The 27,202-nt window shown below is 40.4% G+C and overlaps 1 protein-coding gene across 3 annotated transcripts in view; it reads left to right on the forward strand.

The window, feature by feature from the left end:
• The first annotated feature begins 3,662 nt into the window (after positions 1-3,662).
• Positions 3,663-27,202, forward strand: part of arfgef1 (ADP-ribosylation factor guanine nucleotide-exchange factor 1 (brefeldin A-inhibited)) — a 45,443-nt gene continuing 21,903 nt past the window's right edge. The window contains exons 1-7 of one of the 3 annotated variants that reach the window (XM_029528936.1): positions 3,663-4,012; positions 19,750-19,780; positions 21,978-22,134; positions 22,387-22,533; positions 23,590-23,769; positions 24,306-24,359; positions 26,405-26,762. In XM_029528936.1, the coding sequence (XP_029384796.1) occupies positions 3,889-4,012; positions 19,750-19,780; positions 21,978-22,134; positions 22,387-22,533; positions 23,590-23,769; positions 24,306-24,359; positions 26,405-26,762 (1,051 nt within the window). In that variant the 5' untranslated portion in view covers positions 3,663-3,888. The remainder of the gene's footprint in view (positions 4,013-19,749; positions 19,781-21,977; positions 22,135-22,386; positions 22,534-23,589; positions 23,770-24,305; positions 24,360-26,404; positions 26,763-27,202) is intronic. The other 2 variants (XM_029528935.1, XM_029528937.1) reach the window with 2 other exon arrangements.

Genomic DNA, 27,202 nt, shown 5'->3' on the forward strand with positions numbered 1-27,202 from the left:
TTGACTTTTCTGGGTGCTGTTTTACTTTATTTTGGATTAGTCCTTAATTAGACTCAAACTAAAGCTGTAAAAAAAAATGATTAATGCCTTTATTACTGCAATATTGTTGGTGTACATATTGTGCTGTAACCTGAAAATCTAGGGTTTGGTCAAGACTGAATTCTTCCTCTTGTAATGCCAGACATGTTTTTTCAGTTGGCGCAGACTAAATTTGGAAAGTGTAGCCTGTTTAACAGCTTATTGTGTCATTACTCAGGTATGAATCAGTGACAGTGTCAGAAATGTTTACCTTTTACAGCTTATGTGCGTACAGTGAGATTTTAATAAATGTATGTTATCGGACTTGAATAAAAGTTGTTATATAACACAGTACATACTTGGAGAATAGTGCTGTCATCTTTATATCTGTTTACATCCATTTTGGTATGTTTATTTCAACAACAATGCTGGAAGTTCAATGTCACACTTCCTTATTTTTGTTCTGTAAATGTTATTCTCATGAGCATGCTTGATAAACTTCATTGGTGAGGAGAAATTTATTGTGATTACTGACCACTTGAATTAGGAAAGGAAAGCTTAAAATGCTTAAGTCAGTTGTCTCTACAGAACATCTTCATCTTTTTCCTCTCTCCTCTACATCTCCAGTCTCTGCTCTTATTTACAGATTTAGAAATAGTAGAACTAGCATGCAAGTCAGTCCAAAATGAAAGTGATCTCTGCCGCCCACAACTGCCAAATCCATCTTGACAAATTGCCAGATTTTCTGGATCTATCTGCTCTTTGACTATTTACTGGTAATCAGTTCTTCTTAAAGCTTGTGACTGTGAACTGTGCCTTAAAAATCAGCCATGATATCTATGAAGGACACCCACACAATGGGTGGAGAAAGAAAGAATTGATTCACTTGCATTGTTATTCCATGGATATATTTGATGAATACTATAACAAGTGCACCATGATGCCTAAATGTACCACAATCATCCATTTCATTAAGGTTTTGCTGCCACCCTGCCATAAATATCACCACACCAAATTTCTTGGCATAAAACAAACTAATTTAGTTAATACAAAATGTGAGTACAGACCTTGCATAGCAGCAATCCACAGCTGAAATCTTCAGCGAACATTCACTGAAGGTTATTTCAGTAAAGCATGGAAAGAGCCTGAAGTCATTGTTCGCTTAAAGTTTTAAGGGCTCTTCAAACATAACCTTGAGAGAATATTTGCAAACGTTTACAAAAATACCAGAGGGAAATGTACTGGTTAAACCTGTAGGTGGCTCGGTTATCTCAAATCCTTTAGTGCAGGTCTAACAGTTAGTATAGCAGGCACGACATTATCAGCTGGATAATGTGGTTGGCAAAGTGCATTAATAATCCATATAAAGTCCCATATATTGTACTTGTAAAATCGACTATCACCTTCTTGTGTCAAAACACAAAATTACTACTTACCAGGGAAAAAAAGCAACAACCAAAAACTGGATAACACCAAAACAGCAAAGGATCAATGCTAGATGAACCTTATTTAACACAAAATTGAATGTCTCCTCCAGTCAAATATGATTTAAGATTCATTTAAAACCTCTAACCATCAACTTACCTCCGGCATCGTATAGTTAATTTCTTTGTATAAACAAGAGGAGCTCTGCCGATGTTTTCACTGGCCGCAGCCACTCACACTTATCTCACTTCCGGGCATCCGGAATTTAAAACAATAATTGTAGTTCATTCATTCATTCATTCATTCATCTTCTGCCGCGTATCCGTTTCCGGGTCGCGGGGAGTGCTGGAGCCAATCCCAGCTCACCTTGGCTGAGGGCGGGGTCACCCTGGACACGTCAGCAGTCACAGGGCCAACACACAATTTAGACAATTAACCTAAACATGAATATCTTTGCACGGTGGGAGGAAACCCGCGACCATAACAATCCGAACAGGAATTGAACCCACCACCTTCTTGCAGTGACGCCACAGTGCTAACCATTATGTCGCCGTGCTGCCGGGGAATCCATCGTATACTGTTATTTATAGGACTATGGGATTTATAGGCGTGACTCAGTTTGGCCTTACAGATCCGGTATCCTGAGGGTTGTTGCCCCTGAAAAGCCCAAGGCACTGACAATGAGCACATTTTCACCAACAGTTCATTAATTCATTAATTTAAAATCAATTTAGATAGGCTGGCCTGTAACACATGCTGTTCCAGTGACCAAGGAAAGTGGATAAGTCTGTTGGGTCATCTGCTCTAGAGACAACACAGAGGGAAGTCATTTTTAGTCTAAAAATTTTTGCTTTCATCAGCCTCTTTAGTGAAGTTACTCTGGCAAAATTACTTTTAAATTTACCTGCTGGCCCCATAATCTATGTCATGCCTCAGCAGGTCTCAATGAAAATTTGAAATTGGATGTGGAGTTTTTAAAGCTTTTCAAAGATTTTCTGTGAAATGAATCATTTTCAATGGCCTCACAGTGGTAGAGTCCATTCAGTGTTATAGAGCCAACTGGGGTGACAATGGACAAATTAAGATTTTTCCTTTGGTCCCCAACCTAAGGGGTGTGTGCATCATGTTTACAAATACTGGCAGAAGTATTCTGCGGCACAGTTATAAGAAATATGTCTGTATACAAGATTGAATTCTCTGTTAAATAATGGAGCCGACAAGTAATGGATGCCCCATTCCCAAAGTATCTGGTACAGAAAAATACCAAGTTGAAATTATGAATGTTAAGGTAATGTAATATAATTCCATGATATGATTATATGATATGATTATGATTTCTTACACCTTTAAGTGCTCTCATAATGACTTGACTTACAATATGAGCAAAGAAAGAGAAGTAATCAACAGTTTACATGTGTATGTATGCATTTATTTATTTGCTTGCAATCACTCAGGTATGAGTTGTTCAAGCTGAAAACTGACATGCAAGGCAATTATATCATTATGGTGAATAAATCAACAAACAATTATAAATCAGCACATTAATACATGCTCACATATGTACTTATGCATATGCATACAAAACTGTTTCAAACAGGAACACCTGCGTCACACACCTTTCCAAAAGCTCCTCAGTCCATCAGTTAAGTGACCCACCTTCCCACAGTATGGCTTGTTTAAGTAAAATTAAGAAGGAAACGCAGTAATCAAATTTCCTTTATAATTTCAGCCATATTAAAATGAAAATTGAAAAAATGGTATGCAATCAACTGTGAACAATGTGAACAACTGTGAACAATAAACAAACGGCACCCTCAGTCAATTACATTTACATGTCACTGCACTCATGTGGAGTAAAACATGGACATTTTTATGCAACTGGCCTCCTGTCTCTCTCATCAGCAGATCATCGGGTTTATGTATCTCTAAATAATAAGGCTAAATTATCCATTGTCAATTACACAGTATTTATATTAACTAAAAGATGAATGTCCCAGATTGGAAGTGTGGGTCCTCCACTTCTTCCAGGTATAAACGTATGTATTTAATTACACGTGTTTCATTCATTTCATGCATATGTTGATCTTGGTTATTCTACATGAGTGTAGCCTGCCTTTGTGTGTTTAACATTCATATGTGGACATGTCTCCCTCCCTCCCTCCCTCCCTCTCTGCTGCCTCACTGCGGCCGAGCTCAAACGTACGTGACGTCGTTTCCTCTCTCCAACATGGCGCAGGAGGCAGGTCGTTAATGGAAATCTGAGGGATTTACCCCACCTTCTGTGTTTATTTATGTTTGTCTGTTCGGGGCTCTGCGGCTGACATTTGTAAGGGAATACATCTCCATCCGAGCCGGCTGCAGACCCCCCCTCCCCCCCTCTCCCCTCTCCCTACCCCTTACCCTCCTTTGGGACCAGGCACACCTCGCCCCAAATTCCGGTGCGACATGTTTGAAGGCAAAAAGACGAAAAACATGTTCCTCACACGAGCTTTGGAAAAGATCCTGGCCGACAAGGAGGTGAAGAAGGCTCACCACTCACAACTGCGCAAAGCCTGCGAGGTGGCACTGGGTAAGTTGTGTTGTTTTAGCCTCACATTTTTGGACACGTCACACAGCCTTTCACTTATTAGGGGGATTTATCCTGCAACAATGTCGCAGTGTTTGTCAGCAGTGTATTTTCTACCCGTGACCCCCCCCAGCTGTCTCATTATCGTGCGTTAACATCCAGCGAAACCTGCATATTTGATTGCCGTGGGGTGGGGGGGCTGAAGTGGACATGATTCGGTGTCAAACGCGGAAATGGTGCAGGAGGGGTGGGTGTTTGCAACGCTGAGCCGATGCTGAGAAACAAGTAGCGATGTGAGAGATCAGGCCGAAACACCGGACAGAAAACTAAGTTGTTGGATCGAGCAAAAAAAAAAAAACAAAGAAAAAAAAAAACCGATAAATACGAATGAGGTGCGCTCTGTTTATGGAAAGTGTCTAATTGGACGGCGGGTTGAGATGTTTGCGTCGCTTCCTGGTACACAACAGAAGTGGCCTTCGTGTCTGAGCACATCTTTTATTTATTGCCAGTTTAGACAGTAAACATGCTGCTGGCGTGTCGAACCGGGACCGTACAGGCAGGAGGTGACAACTGTCAGCAGCGCCTTCAGCCCAGAACAACGTCAAGCTGCCGGATATAATGAAGGCAATACTTCCGGTTAAGACTTAAAACATTAAGGCGATGAAAAAGTGATTTGTATACATGCAGTGCTGGCGAGCGTTTTGAATTCGTGTTGTCAACCCCCCCCCCTCAAAAAAAAAAAACAAACAAACTGTGAATATGTTGAAGAATAATAAAGATGATACTACAGGCTGTCTGAAGCACGTGTTTCATCATTAATATCCAAGTCCCGCTTTTATTTTGAAGCCAACATCCCTTGACGCCCGGTTTTAATTTAACTACGCGTAGTAACTTTATGAAACTATTTGTGAAGGTGAATTTCCCGAACCTCGTCCTTACTGCTGACTGCTGTTAACAAATAAGTTTTAAACAAAGGGCAAAATAAAAATGAATGACATTAGCAGAGAATATTTCTACTATTGTTCAGGTGTTTTAACACACAAGACGTTTTTAGCTCCTCTGGAACAAGCGGTTTCTCTTCCTGCAATGGGAGTAATATGACACTACCTGAGAGACAATGAGTCCATTTTGTGAAGAAGCCAAACATACAATCCATTCCAATCCAATCCAACCTTATTACTCCACAAAGGTGATTTAGTTTGGTCACAAAATACAATGCAATCATGCAGACAGACAGACAGACAAAGAGCAATGTTGGTCAGTCACACAGTTGGGTGAACATCATACCTGTCCTATCAGTAGCTGGCTTTATCAACACAGTCAGCTGTTGCGGGGTTTAGCAGTGGCCATGAAGGCTAAATACACCAATAATGTTTGTCTAGGCTTTCTCTGATGTTTTGCAAAGCCAAGTCACCCACACAAATGATATATTCCTTCCCACACCTCATTGTGAGTAGAGAATCACAGAAAAACTAGTGATTTTTGTAGGTTATGCTTCAGTGAAGGAGTGAACATAACAGTGAAATTACATTCTAAAGAGGAATTCGCTGCAACAGTGCTTTGTTCTTTTCGTCTACCTTTGTAGCAGAAGGACTTGATTTTATATGATCAGGTGACATTCCTTTGTCCATTGTGAGTCAGCTGCCGCTCATTTTATGGACCTTATTTTAATATAAACTGTGAGTCAGAAAAAGCGTAAGGCAATAAAACCACCAACCTTGCTGATCTCCATATAGCCCAATAATGTTTTTACAAATGACATCACTAGAGTGTCTCTGTGTGCTGCTTATTAAAATTCACCAACTGAGTCTATTTCAGTGAATACTTTCCCTTTAAGTAGCAGCATTAGACATGCGGTCATTTGAGGGTCTTTTTAGGTCAGAAACAATATTCAGGTTAAACCATAACTTTAATATAATAAAAAAAAAAACTCAACTCATTTTAACTTCATAATTAAATGTCTGTGCTGACTTTAAAAACACAGTACAGCTCAATCGATAAACTTAAAATTTATGAAATCTCTGCAAGAAGCGTAGCATTGGTACAGAAGTAGTACATATCAAAAACAACTCGGTGACCCAGTATACTGAGTGACTTACATAATCCTCTGTAGCTCTTGGGCCCTCAGACGTCTCAGAGACATCTGAGTGCCTGAGCCAGAGTCAAACCTCTTAGTTGTCACTGAAAGTCTTCCTGTTATAGACTATAGATTGTCTGAAAATGTCCAACACGAGGCAGTGCTTGTATTTAGCCTTTTTAGGTTCCTGTCTATTTAGCATACAGATTTAAACATGCTTATATAAGAGCAGGTTTGTTATGTATAGGAGTGAGGTGAAAGATTTCTGCTCCGCTGCCTATGCCAGACATTCCACCCTCATCCCAAACTGACCTTTCCCTTGCATTATCAAAATATCCCTCTGCAGGTCCCCAGAAAGGGTAGCAACTCAATTTCTCACACACCCCAATCATCTTTGGATTTCTCTGTCAGCTTTGTTATCAGGAGCTGCCTGAGAACAAGGAACAGAAAGTGGTTAAGACTGACAGTTAACTAAATATATGAAAGGCCCTCGAGCTGTGTAGGCCCACAATCTCGTAGAAGAGGGCATAGAGACTTTGGTTCACTGTTGCCGTGCATTCCTAGCTTCATATGATAATCTATTTTGAATGTTTTTGAACCCCACCTGCCCTCTCTGACTTGAGAAGTTTGTGTTGGTTTGCTGGTGACGAAGAGAAGTTCATACTGTGGCTGAAACACGCTTTCGTCAGGCAACACTGTATGAATTACCATGCTAAGAGGAAAGAGAACCTGCTTCCAGGCTAGTAGTCAGTGAAAGAGAGGAGCCCAACTGAGCACATTGCTCACTACCCCTCTCAATAGGGTTTATTTTCTTAGGTCCAGCTGCAGAGGTAACATCAACCTTGAAACCTGTTGCAGTTGGACTCGATTCCTTGATTCCTCCCTTCTATTGTAGTTACCTGTACATGCAGCAACTGGAAGGACATTTCCACTCATTCTTGTTGTATATTAAACATTTATTTATTATTTTCCCCTACTATTTTCCTTTCATTAGATCATTTATATCTTGCAGCTGTATCTGAACCTTTCTTGTTTGGTGTGTTGTGGTGGGGTCGGAGTATTGGACAGAGGGAGAGTCACTTTTGAAGTGGTTGCTGTTGTTTTCATCCTCCAATATGGAAACCTACTGTGTTAGTATTGCAAACTGATATATGTGGACAATATCAACAACACAAGATAAATTAAATTAACATGTTGGCAAACCAAATTTGCCAACAGTCTTCAACTGACCGAGCAACACACTGAAATCCATTGTCCTGTGGTGTTTTGTTCCTGCTTTGGTCTGGAAGGCTTGAGAATTACATTGGGGTCTTTAGCTTGTTAGATCCTGGGCAGGTAAGTTTCAGATGGACTGACTGATTTTAATGACCAAGAAAAGCTTATTTCAGTTTCATAAAGCGCCATTTGAGAGCGGTTGCAGCTCAGGTAAATCATGAATTTCAACTGTGAGTTTCAAAGTAGTTTTCTGAGCAAGCGTCATATTATCAAGTGGCTTGTTAGCTTGTTTGCTCTGAGATATTGACAGAGTGACCGGCTGTGTTGTGCCATTCAATGTCTGAGGGTTTGACATTGAAGCTGAATGTTTTGCAACAAACGATGATTATGAAAAAAGAAACCAGGGAGCTAGCAGCCATACTGCCATGGTACACTGACTCTTGGCAAGCTGTATCAAGAGTGAGTTGTTGTGCATAGCAATAGTCCCCTCTGCTAAATAAAGTTGTGGACATATCAATTTTATCTAAATGGTTAAGAACTTTTTGATTTTATTGCCTTCAATGGTATTGGAGTAGTTAGTCTGACGCCTCACAGAAAGAAAACTCTGGGGCCTTTCTTTGTTTTTGCATGTTCATCCTGTGCCTGTATGAGTTCCCTCTGGTTACTCTGGCTTCTTAATAGATTCCAAAGACACGCAGGTTGAGGTTAATGGGTGACTCTAAATTTCCATAGGTGTGAGTGGGTTGAGTGGTTCGTCTCTGTACATCTTTATATACAGAGACTATATGTGGCTGACATGTTCAGGGTCACCACCCTCTCCCGCACCAGCTGCCCCAAGACCCTGCATGGATAAGCAGTATATTTTATCAAAATCCATTAAAAAACTGGCAGCAATTCAAAATCAAGAAGTGTCACCTCTGATTTGTCCCATTAGTCAAATTCATAGCATTTGAAGGAAAATATTGGCTAATATATCACGTGCAAAGAGCTTTCAAGGATCCTGATGAATCAGTTGTGTTTATAAACAAGCTCTAAAGTCAACATGCAGGTTTTATTCAATGAATTATTTGCTACATTAGGATCAATAATTTCAATACAAATTCTAAAATATTTTTTAATCAAAAGCTTTGCCAGCACACCAAATACTTGATAAATTCTCAGCCTTCATCCTCACTTAACCATCGACAACACTGCCAGCAATATACAAAAATTCAACAGATTTCTGCTTATTAACTAAGATTTAATGCTCATGGGATTTTTATTCCACTCTAACATTTTATTGAAACCAAACAAAAGCCACATTGGTTGACACCTTTAATCAATGTTTCTCTTTGTAGCAAAAATCTGAAGCAAAACATTTCCTCTCCCTAGGTCTGAAAAACCTTGAATAACATCTGTAAACACAGACAAAATCAACACGAGCTTTCAAACTGTTCTTTTGCACCAGACTGCTGGCACAAGCCACATTTTCTTTAGAGCTGGCGAACCTGGTAGGAGAACCACCAGAAAAAATGGACCAGTGATCATTAAGGAGGGTGAACACATGCTTCTTAGTGATAAGCTGCATCATAGTCACCACATGCTGACCTCTGATAAGCACCAGGCTATAAATGGGCCCATTTGTTAATTAAGGTTTTTTCTTGTGCCTCCCCAAAGACCCACAAAACTCTCCCAAAATATGAAGTGCAGGAGATGAGGGCTTCCTGTACTCGTACTGAATAATAAATGCCTTTCTGAATTGTGTGCCCGACAACTTGTTTTGTGCCAGCATCCTTCATATTCCTGACAGAAATTTATAAGTCCTGACATTGAAAGCAGGCAGTTTCATTTTGATTTCCATTCAGAGGAGGCAAACCAGGTAACCTAATAATGAAACTAGCAGCCAACACTGGGGATGTAAATCTGGAAAGGGATGGCAGTCGTCAGATGCATTTAAATGTCACTGTCATTTGCCAGGGTGCTGTAAATGTTCATGGCACCGAATGAGTTATCCTGAGGTTGTTGGACTGGTGGACTTTAACTGGAATCTGATATATATGCATGTATGGCGATACATTTTTATGAGGAAAAAAAAGGCATCCATGCTTTCGTCCATAGCAGAGATACTTGGAAATGAGATATACCCTCGTAGTCAATATCCGAAAACCAAGGACAGATAGTAATTCATTTACATTTTTGAAAATCAGCTCAAACCACCTGATTTTTTTATTTTTTTTTCTGGAGAAATGATTTGAAATAATTCAGGTAGTATTGTAAGAATTTATATATCAGCTCTAGTCTGTCGTTTCAATGTCTGACGGAATAGGGCATAAGGCTCTGCTGGACTCCTGCTGTCCAGTATTTTCTAAAAGTACAGTAAATGTTGTGATTAATTGTTCCACAGACATGTCTACTGCTTCATTTCTTTGAAGGAAAGGCAAACCAAGAGGGGCTGAGGCTTCATGCCTGCTTTATGTCTTGTCCCCAGACTAAGTGCAGACACTGAATCAGCTTGTAACCCCAGAGGTTGACTGGCATTGTGATCATGAGCAGGAGTAGTTAACGTGCCAGGGCCCCTGCTTGCTCTGAAAGCTTAATAATCCTTTATCTATATGAAGACGACTTTGAAATTTAAACTCAAGTCAAACTCAGTCTGTTTTTATTAGTTTTATTTATCATACATAATACATGACTTCCCTTAACTGATGTCTTCTTCAGTCCTGGGGCAGGTGATAAATATATTTTACTGAAACGAAGGAAGGGAGAGCCTCCTATGTTTCTGTGTTACCATTTGGTGCTGCTAATTATCAGTTTTATCTGGTGATTGATCCATCCATCCATCCATCCATCCATCAATCTTCTACCACTTTTCCGTTTCTGGGCCGCGGGGCTGCTGGAGCCAATCCCAGCCAACATTCCGGGTGAGGGGTGGGGTTCACTCTGGACAGGTCGTAGTGACCCATCCACCCAGTTACTTCAGGAGTCATTAGAAGGAAAGTTGAATAAGTACGTGACGTGGCACTTTATTGTGTGAATAATCCACTATAACTTGCTTCATGTTCTAATTAAAATTACACAGTAATTTAATACAACTTTAGATGTGCAAAACGAAGGACTTTGATTCTCATCACTTCTGGATGTCAGAAGACTGGCATTCCTTGTATCATATGTAATCAACACAAGTGTGCTGCCAAAGACTCAACTTTATGTATTTATTTATTTTAGACAAGTAGTTGCATTAGGGAAGAGTAATATTTTACAGAAATCTTAAAATCCATTGCATTTTTAAATGTATATATATTTCATAATACATAACTTCAGAGAATTTTAATCTCAGTTAGTCTGAAGGTAAAATAAGGAAGTACAGTGGTTGTGAAATTCTAAATCTAAGAAACAGAACTTAGGTTTTCCTCCATCCTCTCTTGCCATCAAACTGTGTAACACAGTTGCTTTGACTGAATTTAGGAGGACAGTTTAGTACGCATATTTATACTCCATTAATTCGCTATTAATTGTAAGCTTGTACATCACAGTCCTGCCCAATAATAACCCAATTTCAGAGGTCCAACAGTGCAATTCATCGTGTTCAGAGCAGAAAAGTGCCAAATCATGTATCCAGTGCAGAGTTATTAAAAATGAATTCATTTCAATAACAAAGCCAACAGCTGAGTAATCAAGGGTTTGTGGAGGTTGGGTGCTTTGTGACTTTTGGGCTCGAAAATGAGAGTCTTTGATGGCCATGGGAGTGAGACTAGTTATTAAGCAAGGGCTTATGCAAGACTGAATGAGGGGGCTTGCAGCAGACACACACAGACTCAACATGCAGGCACACACACACTTGAATGCACATGCGATTAGGTAGCCCAGACAACCTCTGAGAAGTGTTTCCTTCTCTCCCCCCCAAATGTAATTACTGCTGTGCAACCTTTGCTTTCAGCCTGAACAATAGAAATGTCAGGGGTCTGATTTTTCTCAGGCTCTCAGTGGTGGTCGCCCCCTGCCCCTGTGTTTTGGTGGAGGCCGACACCTACACATTGAATCATCCTCAAATTAGCATTAGTGACGCAAAAGCCTAACCCTTGATTGCCTGTGGATATAGTCTCATGAATAATGACCTCACAACACCCTTGTTTGCTTAATGTATGACTGATGAATAGATGGAAACGAAATACTTACTTTTAACATCTTGCACCATCATAAAGTCACAGTTTGTGTCGGTCAGAGAGCTCAGTTTATTTATTTGCCCTCCTCTGATAGGGGCGCATCCTCTCTAATTATCTGTGTGAACCTACTGCACTGTCAGAGGTCCATATCTGCAGAGCCAGTCCCTGTAACCAGCAACATTTTACAGAGGTTAAAACATTCTGCCACTGGATTGAATTTTTTTAGTTGATCACTGAAAATGAAATGGTTAGTGTCAGCCGTGATCTCTGCCAGACGCAGATGAGCTGTAAACTCTTTGAAATGCAAATGGTACCGCAGGAGGCAGGTTATCCTTTCAGCACCGAGCTCAGGTGATGGAAACTGAGTCAGTGACTGACCTCTAGTCTTTCTTCCTTTCTTCCTTCCTTCCTTCCTTCCTTCCTTCCTTATGTGCCACATGGCTGTAATGTCAAAGTTCACACACAACACATGACCGACTACACTGTTAAAATGAGACCTAACAGGCTGTCCCTGTCTAGCATCTTTGAGCTAGCACACTCATTGCTCTACATGGACATAAACCATGGAGCTGGAAGGAGACAGATGTTATGGAGGCCAGCCGGGTCTTTGTCCCTGCCCTCTCTTCCCTCCCCCCTCTGTGTGTTTGAACTCACTGTCCCCTCCCAGCGAGATGTTTTTGTGCTGCTGGTCTTGTGACGTACTGCAGAGCGTCTCCAGTGAGCGGTGTGTTTATCCCTCTCCCTCCCACCAACGGAGAGGCCTCTGCTGTGTCTTATTTGATGAAATTAGAGCGTTCCTGAGAATTTTGATGTGTTGATGTATACCTGGATGTGTTTGTGTGTGCACTGTGTCTCTGCATGTTTGATTGCCATTCTGTGCATGAACATCTTGCAGGCAGAGTGTGTACTTATTGAATTAATGTTAATCCAACCCCTTTAGTCAGCAAAAATGTCTTTTCCCAAGTGGGCGCAACCTCCCAGAGTTGTCATTGCCCAGCTCACCTGCTGTACACACAGCTGAGGTATTATTGTAAATAATGATACCATTCACAACCGACTCTAGAACAAACTCTTTTCCAACATTTTGGGGGTATATGCATTCATCAAACCATTTAAAGCAGGTGTGTATCTGTGACATTACTTTACATATTGTAGTTCATTGTGCTGCAGGAGTGTCTCTTTTTGAATGTACAACTGACACACAGCTTTGCAGGAGATGTCCTGAGATGAATCAAAAGATAACTACCACACAGGGATTTGAAATGAAGTGTCCACATTGATGGCATGTGTCATTGTGCAGAACGAGCAGAGCCCTCTTGGGTTAAAATAATGGCTGCTTTGCCTCACAACAGCAGCATTTTGCAGATGCACTGCACCTCCTATGAGCTGCTGGTCATCTGTATTTTTTAATGCTTGTGAAGAACAGAAATTTTGTCCAAACCCTTGCTCCACAACAGATCCACAGAGAGCCCCTACTCTCCATAGGAGCTATACAAACACACAACGGAGAAGACAGAGAAAGTATTATAGAAAACTATGACAAAGGCTGCATTTTCTTCAAGACACTAAGCATATTTTGCCAAAACCTGAAAGGATTTTAGGACTTTAATGTAGCCCCATGTACATTATAAGTGTATATTATATATATATATATATATATATTTAAATATAATCTGTCTCTCCATTATATTGACCCTGGCTACAGCAACAATTAAGAATGAATAAAACCTTACTTGTATTGCTATAACGTCTAAACTCTGCACATCCACAAAACAAAAGGGATGGCACTTGTATTTAAATATTAACATTGCAAATGTATAGTGGTCACAAGAGTTAAAAATGTATAATGCTTTAAACAATAATGGGACAATTTCTGAATATATTTGTTATTCTGAACTTCTACATATACTTCACAGTCTGGTTTTGGATTACATAAATGAATCCTTACAATGCTTTAAATTGCATCCCGTAAGGCCTCTATTTCTGCTCATAAGTGGCTGGTTCTGCCTATAGCTGACGTCCCTTTGGCAAACACTCTGCAGTATAGCTGCTGATTGAGTGGCATCTTGTCACACCATCTAGGCAGGGTGGCACCCAGGAAGGAGGAGACACAAGTTTAGCCTGCCAGTGGTTGGAGACAGGGAGCAGGCTGTTTTGTCATGGTGCCTTGAGATGCAGCATGAAAGGGGCCCGCCTTGCTGCCTGTAGGTGTTAATGGATGTTGTATTTTCTAAAATGCATCATCAAGTGTTGCAGCTGAAACCGTGGCCTTACTCATGTTTGTTTATTTATTCTGTGAAGCTGGTAGGGTGTAAGCTGCAATTCTCCAACTCTCCCGGGATCGTGTGTGCTGCTGCAAGACGGGGAGCACATTGCTCATATCCACCCACCTCAGACTTTCCTCCAGAGATTCAGGGGGTTTTTAACCAGTAACCCATCCACAGACCTGCCTCTAATCTTTGGCTCAGGGTTACCAAATACTTCCCCTGCTGAATCATCAGCCTTATTTGTGACAGCTGCACATGGGCATTTAAGAGGCTGACTACACCATTGTATAGCTGATATTTAAGCCATGATCAGCTAAGTGTCTTTGATGGGATCACTGATAAGCCCATTTGAAACACATATTACAAAAGGCACTGCAGAAACCTGTCTCTGTTCATTGTCAAGTTCAATAATTGAGTGTGATGATGCCGTTTTTTCCGTTTCGATCAGGCCGTTAATTCTAGCAGCACAGTGACAGTGTCACCTGAAGCTGTGAGGTTGTTATTCTGCTCTCCTTGAGAACAACAGCAGCCTCTCTTCTAGGATTCCAGTAGACCTCACACAGTCTAGTAGTAAACACATATATAAACCAGCTATAGTCACGATTTTTCCATGCAAGTGCAACATTGTAGCAGTTGTGCAGTGTACTGCTGACAGAGGTGGCATTTGTTTGTTTTGCATGAGCCGACTTCAGGCTCAGGTGCTGTAACTGACATCATCATCTCATGTATTTTTCACTGATGGCCTTGTTGTGCCAGTGTCGTATGTCAGACTTCCCTGTACCGAGGGACCCAACTATTGTTCCCTTTAATAACTCTGTCACTAAGGCTGATGCATAGGGATGTTTGTGCAGTGTTTTTTTTCCATAAGACATGTAGAGATTCAATATTAAATATGATTCGAAGGAGGATATGTTTCATAAATTACATAACGGTTTGCAGCATTGACTCAGCAACTTATATGGGTATCATGGCTTGTGGGCAGTATAGCTGGGGCTGCAGGGCAGGGTGTTTTCAGGAGGTGTTTTAGTTCCCCATGTAGAGGACAAAGGCTGTTAATCGTGTAGGTGCTTTAATATCCATTTTGTACTCTTGCCAATTCTCAGAAATATCCCTCTCCTTTCTTTTGCCTATACAGGCTTGGAGACTAGAGTCACTCAAGAGCAGGGTGGAGAAATTATTAGCCAGATTTTGACTGACCTTTACACAGCTTAGAGGCAGCATTAGGGGGCCCTTGAATAGATGACAACCTCAGGTTATATGGGATTCCACATAAACTGAAAGCAGTGGACAAGGCTCACACTTTGGTCAGGACTGGGAGCCATGGTAATTGTACTGCTAGTAGTGCTCCAACACTGCTACTTACTCTAAATACTGCTAGTCTATCTGCAGAACCTATTCAACAATACACCAGAGATAAAGGAAATTTCAACACGCATTTGACCCATTTGTCTCCTGATGATGATGAAAGATGTGTGAAATGTAGTTCTGAAATGTCTCCAAGGAGGTTTTGGCATACTGACATTAATGCTCATTTTAATGTCTTAATGTCGTCTGCTGTAGGGATCTGGGTCAACTTCAGAGTATGAGGGAGGAAGTGTCTTGTGGATGAGGGAAATTGTTGAGGAGATCCAGGGCTGCTCTCATACATTAAAATGCTCTCAAAGGCTTTTTGTTGATGTATGGTCTGGGCAATAGCTCACCAGAGAGCAAGAAGGCTCCCACTAATGTATCTGGTCGGTCAAATAGGTGTCTTGTGCTTCTTCCCCACCAAGGTTTAGCAGTGTTGGTGTGTCAGCCTCTATTTTCAAGGTCCCAAGGGCTGGTAAATGCAAGTGTAATCCTGTTCACATCTGCTAAAGCATCAGCAATAATGCACAACAGGATTAAAAAAGTATTCTCTTTGACAAGCTGCAATACAAATCAGTTTGTTTTGTTTGGTCATTTAAGACGAATAGTGATATATTTAGTTGCGTCTTTTTGCTGTGTTATTACGAAGATGATTATGTTCTGTAGAGGCAGTATAGATATAGAGGAATATTTTTGGAATGAATACACCAATACTGGGCTTTATTTCGGTGTGTTTCACTGGTCGACTCACAATAGCCCCTCAGTGGCCCCTGGTCTTTTTCACATGGACTCATTAGATTGATAAGTGGTGAGCCATTTGCTTTCATCTGCATCACTTTCATCCTGTATGGAGGAGGTTTTAGCCACGCCACTGTGGTGCTGGTGCTGTTGTTTTTCCTTTTACTATAGCAGGGCTCTGAGACAAATCAGGGCCCATAACACAGTGTCTTCAAGGTCAGCAGTATTTAGCAGTACTGCTGCAGAGAGGTGATAGAGGGAGAGTGGGGTTGGACAAACAAGTGACAAAAGGCTGCCATTTCTTGGCTCATAATAGCCCATTCAGAGGGAAAACAAAATCTTATCATTTGTTGGCTTTGTTTTTATTCCCTGCAGATTTGTATTAAAGTTGTCTACTAAATTAAACTTGTTACTTTCCTTCTACCAATAAAAAATTCAAAAGCTCCTATTCCTGCAAATGTTTATTTATTTATTTTGGGACACTTGAACAGCCAGTGATCAGCCATCTGTAGTGTAGCTCAGTTGGTAAAATGAGATGCATATTAATAAGTAATTGTTTTAGGTTTGTGTCTGTGTGTTTTGGTCCTACTTGGCAATCTGAGCCTGCTTTCTGGCATATGTCTGTGCTGTATAACTGAATATGTTTGTTTTGAAACTAGTAGCTGACAGATCAGTCATGATTCCACAGCTTTAATCTGCGGCTCGTGTCTGCCCATTCCCAGAAGTATCCAGCACTTATATATTCTTTCTCATCACCTCCACCCTCTGTTGCTATGGTTTCAATGTTGAAGCCCTGGGACAGTTTTTCATCAAAGCCACTGACGCAGTTAATTATCAGATAGTTACTTACACAGTAAATACGACAGTCTCCACGTCTCCCGTCAAATGTCTGTTTGCCCGCTGCCTGTCTTCTGGTTTGACTAATACTTGTATTTGCGTAAATCTGATAACTCTGTGCTTCAAAAATCATTTGAAGTGAAGCTAATGTGAAAAATGGAACGGCCTGTGCATGTATGAAATTCCACACATCCAGGGAAAGAGACCTCCAGCGGCATGCAGGTCTGTTGCAGAGCAGCAGAGCTGGAGAGAGACATCATAGAGCATCTTCTTTGCAGTAACCAGTTAATTACTCTGGTTCTATTTTGGGTCTAGTTCTGTTATGTTGGGCTTTGTCTCATCTTGCACTCAAGTTACTCCGAAAGGCAGCTGGCAGAGATGAACGACTGGACAGCAGTTTTAAAGGAATAAGCAGGACAAAAGTAGAAAGTGAGAGGGTTATATCTCATAATCTAATCTGTAAAATTCATCAGCAGCTGTGATAATGAAATCATCATTAAGACACAATTTTACCATTTCTTGGTTTCTATTATTCAAACACAGAGTTTTCCTGTGTTTGTAGCTATTTTAAATTTCAATTAAAGTTTTGGTCTGACACAATGATCAATTTGAAAATTGTAAACTAATGACATGACATTTAACTGATTAGTCACCAACAAGTCACATATTAATCGCTAATGCATGATTATTTGAAGCTGGAAAAGAACAGAGTTTCATATATTTAATGTAAATGACACGAATCATATTTTATATATATAATGTGTGTGCACAGGACAGTAGGAGATAGTAGACTTTTACTGGCCAGCACCTGGTTGATGAAGACTTCTACAATGAGTCCGTTTCAGTTGTGCTCTCAAAACACAGAGACTACAACAAACAGAAGATAATAAGCTTTCCATGAATGGTTCTACACAATAAAAAATTGTAAAGGTCAAAGATAATATGAGAAACGTATCATATTTATGTAACATATTAATTGGCACTGCCTGGTTTCTCTTCTGCACCTCCAGCTGTCTCCAGTTGTATATTTCCCTCTCTCCTCATATTTCCACTCCATCTTACTGTGGCAACAAGGGGTGCATTTCAGGTCAAACATGCTTTAGATTTATCATTGTATGCCTTTGGTGGAAATTTTTCGAATAGCTGCTGCTGTTTTGAGCTCTGGAGAAATAATATCCTGTCAATTTGTTTATGTTTTGTTGATATACAAGTGGCTTTCCACACAAGCTGCAATGGCTGCATGATTTACATTGATGTTTAGTCATTTGTTAGTTATTTATTAAATAGTTGGCCGCTGTATTCAGCATTAAAATATATTGGCAAGCTCCTTTTCTGTTTCATGTATTTCTGTTTTGGACTCCCAGTTACTACAATATGTATATATCTATTTTGCAAATACACTGACACAGACACACATTGAATCACAGAGCTGAAAAATGAGATTTAGGTCAAAGAGCCATTATTCTGTCCAGTCTCTCAGAATGAAATCATAAAAAGATGAGATGATACGTGCTGATCTCATGTCAGATTTTGAACCACATGGACTCCAGCAGTTCCACACAGGCCCTGCGGGCTGGTTGTCACTTCCTGGACGGACTGGTGACTGATTAAAGGAAGTTCCTGAAAAATAACAGACTCCATCCACAAATAGCAAGGGCTCACTGCATGATTTGATGAGTATGAAAATGAATCACACACTGTGGCCTTTGCAGTCTCCAGCTCTCAACCAAAATGAAGACTTGTGGAATATATATATATATATATATTTTTTTTTTTTTTTTTTTTTGTTTTGATCTTTCTGGCTTTACTTGAAAGGATGTCTTGAACAGTGACAGGAAAAGAGGACAAGCATGGGGAATGACATGGCAGCGAATAACACTGGCCAGAATCAAACCAGTGTTGCCAACGAGGACCTTGTAGCCTCCTGTTTATGGGGAGTGTATGCCAACAGCACCGCACACATGGGACAGACAGCATTCTTCACCATCATCATCATTACTCCAAATAATGAAATATCTTTTGGAAGAATAGTGTGCATGTCTCTGGTAGGCAGAGACTTTTAGCATTGAAGCTGCTTTTCTGGCAGCAAACAGTGGCACTGAACATCATGAGACTCTTTTGTTGTTGTTGTTTTGTTTTGTTTTTTTTATTTTAGATTCACCAGTCTCTATTCAAAAAATTTACAAATTATGAGTAAATTATACTGACCCTCATGGTTTGTATAGTAAAAATGTGGTTGCAAATTAGTTTCATTCAATTTCTCAGTTTAATTCAATTTCTCAGTGTTAACTGCTAAATTTTCTGGACAAGTGGATTTCTTTGAAAGGACTCTTAGCCTTCTAGCAATGAAATAATTGTGCTGTCATTGTATTACTGGGGTTTTTCTAACCATTTCAGATTAGTGCAATTCTGTGAGGACTTTGCAGATTGTGTCTGTTTTAAAAAGCTTCCTCACTGAAGGCTTTAATGTCTAGTACCAGTTGGCCTCTTCTTTGCTCTCTTAAGCTCTGTTTCTGTATCTGTTTCCTTCTCATCCCTCCTTCTGTGAGTCTGCCTTTTTATTTCCAGCTTTTCTGTGCCAGCGCTCAGAAAGTTCATACAACTACTTTAAATCCAGGAGCTCTGTGAATCGAAGGCAAATGTTGGCTTGGCTCGTGGTCACAGTGCTGAGTTACTAATGATTCAATTTTGGGACTGGAAAGCAGCTGGGACAATAAATTAAGGCGGTGGTGTCGGGATGTAAACAAAACCATCACCACAATAACACAAAGACCTACATACCAAAAAGAAAACTTGCTGCACATGGGCACATTTATGAACAGTAGTTGTTGTTCTTGCAACTAAAGTTTTAATTGCTCACATTTGCACAACAAATAACTGCACATGTAACACATAGTGTGCTGTATTTGATCATCTAATCTGACATGTACAAACACTTTTTTTGTCTTAAAAATATTTTGCAAAAGCATGCTTCATAAATAAATGCAGTGTGCTGTCAGGCCTGATATATGCTCTGCTCCCCTTGGACCCTTTTGCATACTGTGTACAATTTCTATTCCCCGTGGCTCATAATTGACTAATTGAATATCTTCGCCCTTTCTTTTCTTTTTATTTCAGAGGAAATCAAAGCGGAATCAGAAAAGTTAAGGTAAGCAGCTGATTATTTAATGAAATAAGGCATCAAAATTCATTTAATGGGTTTTTGTTTTTCTGAAAATGGCAAAATTCATGGCTCAACCACAAGACTGTGTGTAGCTTTCTCCTGTGTTCAGACCAGTAAACAGGATTAGAACATTGCATGTGCCCCTATATGTGTGTGTATGTGTGTGCTTTTGTTTGTGTGTGGGAAAGCCCCTAGTGTGTTTTTGTTTGTGTCTCTTTGCCTGGCCTGTTCTCAACAGTCCCCTTGCCTTCTCATTAAACCCCTCTCTTCATGAACCCTTGCCTCATGCTGTACTTGTTTTGTGTGTGTGTTTGTCGTAATGTGGGCTTTGCAATGAAACAAAGCAGGAGTGCCACCTCTCTTCCTCCTGCAGTTTCATTTTTACTTCCCTCAAACATTTTTCATCTCTCACTGTTTGCCTCTCGCACAGTCCTTCCCTCCCCCTTCCCTTCCTCCTCTCCTTTCTACCCACATTTCACTGCCCATTATCTCACTCCATCTTTTCTCTCACCATATTCGTAATACCAGTAACTCCTAACTCCTAATTTTATCCTTAAGGTTCGGACTGTTAGATTAAAGACATACAGACGTTATATCCAGCCACAGCCAACTCGTGCCAACGCTGCTATTTTAAAATACATTTTTCTTATTTTACAACTCTAACCTATTTTTCATCATGCGTGGATGCAGTAGTCTCACATTCAAAGGGCTTGTGATTGTATTGAGGTTTTTTCTTTGTGTATTCATTCATTTTGTATAATAAAATCCCTGGTCAGATTTAGATTTTGAATAAATATTTTACATATTAAATTCATCCATAAAAGACAGTTTCCAGTTTTTCCTTTGTGGAGAAAGAACAAACTTATAGATACACTCCTTACTGATGGAATATAACCAAATTAATGTACATATCATGTTTTCTAAGAAGGCTTAGTCTGACATGGGCTGCTTATGAAGGAGAGAGCAGGCCATCTAACAATAAGCAGGGAGTCCGGGAATAAGCACAAGGAGAAGAGCTCTCCACAGACACACCTCCAAAGCTGAGAGAGATGGAGACTGGATCAGACCATACACGAGCTGACAGGGTGGACGCTCTTTGCTGAATCACAGCTCCACTTTGACATTGTTGTTGAAAACGTTGTGAATATGGCCATAGCACTGTTCATCTGATTCTAGGCTTTTATACCTCATCTCTTGTTGCCTCTCCTCTTCCTTTTAATTCCTCCATTTTTTGTTTTCAGCCAGCCTCTGTAACATTTTTTGTTCCCCCCTTTAACTGCTCAACTTTCCTCGCTGAATTTATTTGTCTGAGATTTACCCGTCCTTTCTGTTGATTCCAACTCCTCTTTAATTCCTGCTATTCGTTGCTTTTCGATAACTCCTTTTATAATCCTTTCAGCCCCCTGTAGGTTTATGAGGCTCCTCAGCTCATGTCTTTCTATGATCTTGTCCCACTATACCCAGTGAGGTCGTCCCTCTAAAAAGAGCTGAAGTCATCCTTTTTCATTGCCAAGACATAAACAATGAAACCCTTCCCTCTTTATGTCTCTCTCTCCCCCCCTCCCTTCGTCTCTGGCTCCCTCCCTCCATCAATCTCTGGCTCTCTCTCCCCATCTCCCTTTCCCTGTTCATCTCTTATTCCAGCAAGTGCAGTCTGGGTGTGGTGCTTGTAGGCACATGGCTGTTAAAAGCAAAGGTTCATATTGTCTGTCTCTCTGGGCTGTAAAAAGTACAGAAGGAAATAGCCATATTGTTTGATTTAAGCTGTACTTACTGGTCTGAGGCCAGGAGGTGCTTTGTCAGCATGAACACATGGCAAAGTCTGAGCCCAAATAACAAACCTCTTGCCTTACTATCCCTTCCTAAGAGACACTGAGTGAAAGATTTGTAGTAAGTAGTGAAGCACAGCATTAAAGATTTTGTCACCCTGCAATTTCCCTCGAGGAACAAGATGTAGGACAAGACGTTTTAACGTTGAGCAGGTTTAATGTTGTGATGGAGCTGTGGGCGGGGCTGTTCTGCTCATTGAAACACACCATTCTTAGAACAAACCTTTTCACGCACTGTTAATCTTGCCTGGATGTCAAGGGGAATCCAAGTCTGTCAGGCAATTAGAATTTTTTAAACTCTGAAACTGACAGACACGGCCATGTGATCACTGTGTGTTTTTGTTCCTCTGTAGTCTGCCCAGTGGAGACTGCAAATCTGGTTCCAGCACTTTACCACCAATCAAATCAAAGACCAACTTCATCGAAGCCGACAAGTACTTCCTGCCGTTTGAGCTTGCATGTCAGTCCAAATGTCCCCGTATTGTCATCACCTCGCTCGACTGTTTACAGGTCAGTGGCAGGACAAGTTGGATTGCAGACCCACAAATGTTTGCACACATGTTTCTATGGGCTGGGTTCTCCATTTGTAAAGTCTTTGAAGAGCTTTTTTGTGGAGTCAATGAAAAACATTAAAGGAAACTACTAATCATGTGGAAACAATATTATAAGCACTCACAGATCCTGTCCTTAGGAATTACAAGTTGTATACATGTGTATGTGTGTGTTTATGTGTGAACTTACACATATATGTGCAACTTGTAGAAGCTGATAGCGTACGGCCACCTGACAGGGAGCGCCCCGGACAGCACAGCCCCGGGAAAGAAGCTCATCGACAGGATCATCGAGACCATCTGCGCTTGTTTCCAGGGGCCGCAGACTGATGAGGGTGTCCAGCTACAAATTATCAAGGTGTGCTACAGTCCACATCTTCTGCAGCATCACAGTTCACGAAGCAGATACTTGGAGATTGTTCACTCATGTAGCCACTTTGTTCAGCTCCCACACCAAAGTAAAAAGTTTAATTACAGTGTAAACTGTATTAAAGTTATTTGAGCTTGATTGTTTTGGACTAAAGTGTGTTCTCCCATGATGTTTACTGAGAGGAGGCATCATCAAAATGTCATTTCAGATCTAGGTTTCATTGTCATTGCTGTAAAATTTTGTCCCAGCACAGCAGATTACTCACAGCAGATTTTAGCTTTTATTTTAGTGTTAAATGGTTCATAGCTTAAATGCTTCAACCCCTTCACTCACTCACTCACTCACTCACATACACATACACATACACACACACACACACACACACACACACACTTATGCATGCGTGCATAGCTGCTTTGTATTAAATCCACAGTACATGAAAAGCTTTTGACTGCATCAATATGAACATAATTGTGGATAATTTGAGTTAATCTTACCTTGCTGACCTGCTAAAACTATTAATATTCAAGTATTACATAACAACACAAGGGTAAGCCAAATATAAATGGGGCCATATCCAACCTATTCAGATTGTTGCAGTGTTGTAATCAGGGGATCACCCAGGATAATAATCTTTTAGCAGAACATAAAATGCCTTTATTAAATGATGACATTTAAATTTAGACAAATGCATTTCCATTCAGGGTTTTGTAGCCATTAACACTATTTTGGCCCGAGTGGATAGCAATTGGGGATAGTAAAAAGGTTTATTTAAACATGGGTGTATATAACCCGTTTATGGAGGATTGATATCATTTTGCTCATGAATACATTATGCAAGCACTCAACTGCTGCATGAAGCTTCGGGAGACTGAGCTTGTAGGATTTTGGGAGACGTGGTAAATTCAAATTTCCTCCTTTCTCTGCTTGTTTTCTATTATGTGATCCCAAATAAAAGATTTTTTTCATGAAATATCCTTTATAAATGACAGTGTTTTGTTTGACACACTTGTCACCTTTATTATTCCTTACTCTTTCTTCCAGGCTCTGCTGACGGCGGTAACCTCTCAGCACATAGAAATCCATGAGGGCACTGTCCTGCAGGCTGTCCGCACTTGTTACAACATTTACCTGGCCAGCAAGAACCTCATCAACCAAACCACAGCAAAGGCCACGCTCACACAGATGCTTAACGTCATCTTTGCACGCATGGAGAATCAAGCAGTATGTCCAACCCTCATAAAGACACTCACTTGTAACACAGAATGCGTTTTTCATAGAAAGACACACATCAGAGAGAGGGCAATCTCTGACTAATGAAAGTCTACATAATTAGATATAACCAGTGTTGCAGTTTCCACATTCTCAAAGTGTGGTCAATGGATCTGCTGGATTAGATTTAAAAAATATAATGCAGCAATTTACAAATATGCCACACTATTTTGGGATGGATCGGACAACAGATAATCCTTTATTAGTCCCTCATTTGGTAAATTTGAAAATTGTAAACTTATAGTCATCACAATATAGGCATTATGTTTTTTTCCAGAGCTTTTTTGCTTAAGGGGCTTACTCAAAACCTATATTCCTGATTCAATTAAAATCTGCTGTTTGTTTTACATCCAGAGGGACATTTTAGGTGTTGCCTTAAAAAAAATATATATAAAAAATAAAAAGCTTGCTCTAATGTCATCTTTTTCTTTTTGAATGACACTTTCCCCCTCTTCACTTGCCTCCCTCCCTCCCTTTTGGACACATAGCTTACAAATCACAAGCTATCTTGGTCTCTGGCCTCCAGAAAGCGTGATCGCCAGGTAAAGCGTGCAGGACTGCCGTGACTTGCCTGATCCGAACTCTTGAACTCTTCTCTGTGTATCTGTATTTGCGCATTGAGCTTTTTCCTCATTCATTCATGCACTCATCCATTTCCCTCCTTTGCTCCTACACTGCACAGGAGCAGGTATGCTGTGTATTTCTTCTACCATGTGCTTGCTGTGGCTTTTTTTGACTTGCCTACAAATCATCATGTTTTTCCTGCACCAATTTACATTATAGTTTATAGTCAGACCTGGAACAGATAAAATATTCACCACAGGTCAGTTACACTAATCTCAGTCCTGACAGCTTTTTGCCATGCAGGGTTTCTCTAAAAGTATCATATAGTTCTTCACAAGAATGAGGAACTCTTACTGAGTCAGACACAGACAGAACAATATATCAGAACAGTCAGAGGCAGAGAAAATGCAGAGGCCTATTGTTGTATTGTGGCTGCCTGTGTAATGCTAGGCTGCTGCACAGGGAGAACCACTTTCTGTGTTTGTGTGTAGATGTATCCACTGGACTACAGCTCAGCATGGTATGAGCACACACACACATGCACACATAGGGTTAGTCTCACTCACTCTCACTGAGGTGGCATTTAAATAATGAGCTTAGGTTGCTTGCCTACCTTGCCTGTCCCCTCCAGTTGAGATGTGTTTGTCTGACCTCGTTACTTGTTGCTCATGTTCATTGCTAATTGTTGTATTCAGAATAATATGCATTGAATTTAGCTGCTTACATTTAAATGTGACTATAGCAACACCATTTAGTTGGAAGTCTAATCTTATGATGAAAAATAACAGTTTTGTAAAAATGAGCGTGTGATGATTTAGATTGGAGTTACAATGTTTGGTTTGGCTTGTGATAGAAACAAATTGTCATGAAACAAATATGATTGTTACTATGAGATGAGACAAACTACACTAACACATTCACATTGGCCATTGCTCTCCCTTCATTTGGCAGGTTTATCCAATCAATTACAGTTATTAATGTAAAAGCAACTCTCCTCTAGATTTAGATATTACCATCCATCACCATGAGTTTGTAAATGTGCCACACTGTATATTTCTAACTGTAACCTGCGTGTCTCTTCCGTTACTGTGCTTTTTCACTTTGAGTCATTCAATTTTTTTATTTATTTCTTCTTTTACATATATGCCCAACAAATCTACAAATGCACTGGGTTTGAAAATGCACCATGGCCTGTTGTTAATTTATCTTGGCTGAGAGAATTTTTATTGCTTGTAATTGTTTCTGCTCTCCTTTTTTGGAACTTGTATTCGTGTTTGCTATGACTTTGTAGCTGTGCATAAAAATGCTTTTCCCCCCTCTACGATTAGCAGTAGACATGGTTTTCTCTTTCTCACAGCCAATTGTAACCTCTGACACACTATTCACTAACAGCACATCGCAACCACGTGAAAATCTCTTGTGACCCACTTTCAGCTCTTGACCTACCAAGCTAAAGTGTAGCAGTGCTTTCCACTCTTTCACTGCCTATATGAATCTTTGGTAATACATGCCAGTCATGCCACATCAGCCAGGAGTGAGGACATGGTTGTATGAGCCATTTCCACCAGGGATACCACGTGCTACATAAATAGACACAGTCCAGATGGACCAGCATGAATTGAATCCATAAAGTTTGTCTCATTGCTGTTTTACTGGCATGGCCTACTGCCCCGTGCATATTCATCCACATTTCCATAAGACACAGATTTTATATATGCTCATACCCTCCTGATATAATTTAGAGAGATGTCTTTTGCTGTCTGTTTTGACATCTGGCCGTTTTGTGTTTCTGCTGTGGGTTTACTTAGACCCCAGGGACTCTAGACAGGGTGTTCAGACTTCTAATTGCTGTTATGAATTGTTTTTTTTTTTTATACACTCTTAACCTGTCTTTTTCCGTGTGTGTGTGTGTGTGTGTGTGTGTGACTGTTCTCCATGAATGCTTTTGCTGTTCTTTGTGTGTGTGTGTGTGTGTGTGTCCGTGTCCATGTCCATGTCTGTGTCCTTCCCAACCCACCTACAGCTGCAAGAAGCCAAGCAGCTGGAGAGAGAGCGGCACCGACAACACTCTCCGGTCACCCAGCACACTGAGCCAGATTCCCCTCAGCTCCAGACTCAAATCCACCCACCGGCAAAGGGTCAGACCCAGGAGGCCAACGGACCAGTCACCCCTCCAACTCCCAGCATCACCATCCCCTCCACCCCATCCACCCCATCAACCCCATCAACACCAGCCCCAGAGGGCAGTAGTCGGTCTATGTCTGGGGAGCAGGAGGAGCAGGGGTCCGTCTATGAGAACCCAGATCCAGAAAATGGTTCTGATTTCTGCATAGCTGAAAATGAACAGACTGAGGCAGACCAAGCTACTGCAGCAGCACAGAGTAAGACTTGTTCTCTTGTTTTTTCAATACCAGAAAAGTGAATGTCCTTACTTTCCATCAAATCACCATAAGAGGATATAATTTTAACTCATAAAAATCTATCACAGGTCCATTAGATCAAACAAAAACTGCTGATCACATTACTTGATATCAAATGCTGGAAAACTGTCACTAAAATTAATTTAGGCTCCACACACTCTTGTAATATAATTTATCTTCAATATTGCATATCTGCGCGAGTATATTAACCGACCCCAAATATAAACATTAAAAGCCTCACTTGCATAGTTTATGCTGTTTTGTTGAAAAAACAAATAATTGAATAAAATGGCCTCAACCAATATTTACAAAGTCTTTGAGAGAGCTGGTGTAGAATACAAGGATCACAAAAAATACTCAGTCATTCAGTGACACTGTAATTTTATGCATGTCATCATCAT

Source organism: Echeneis naucrates, chromosome 20 (genome assembly GCF_900963305.1).
Source record: "Echeneis naucrates chromosome 20, fEcheNa1.1, whole genome shotgun sequence".
Lineage (NCBI taxonomy): Eukaryota > Metazoa > Chordata > Actinopteri > Carangiformes > Echeneidae > Echeneis > Echeneis naucrates.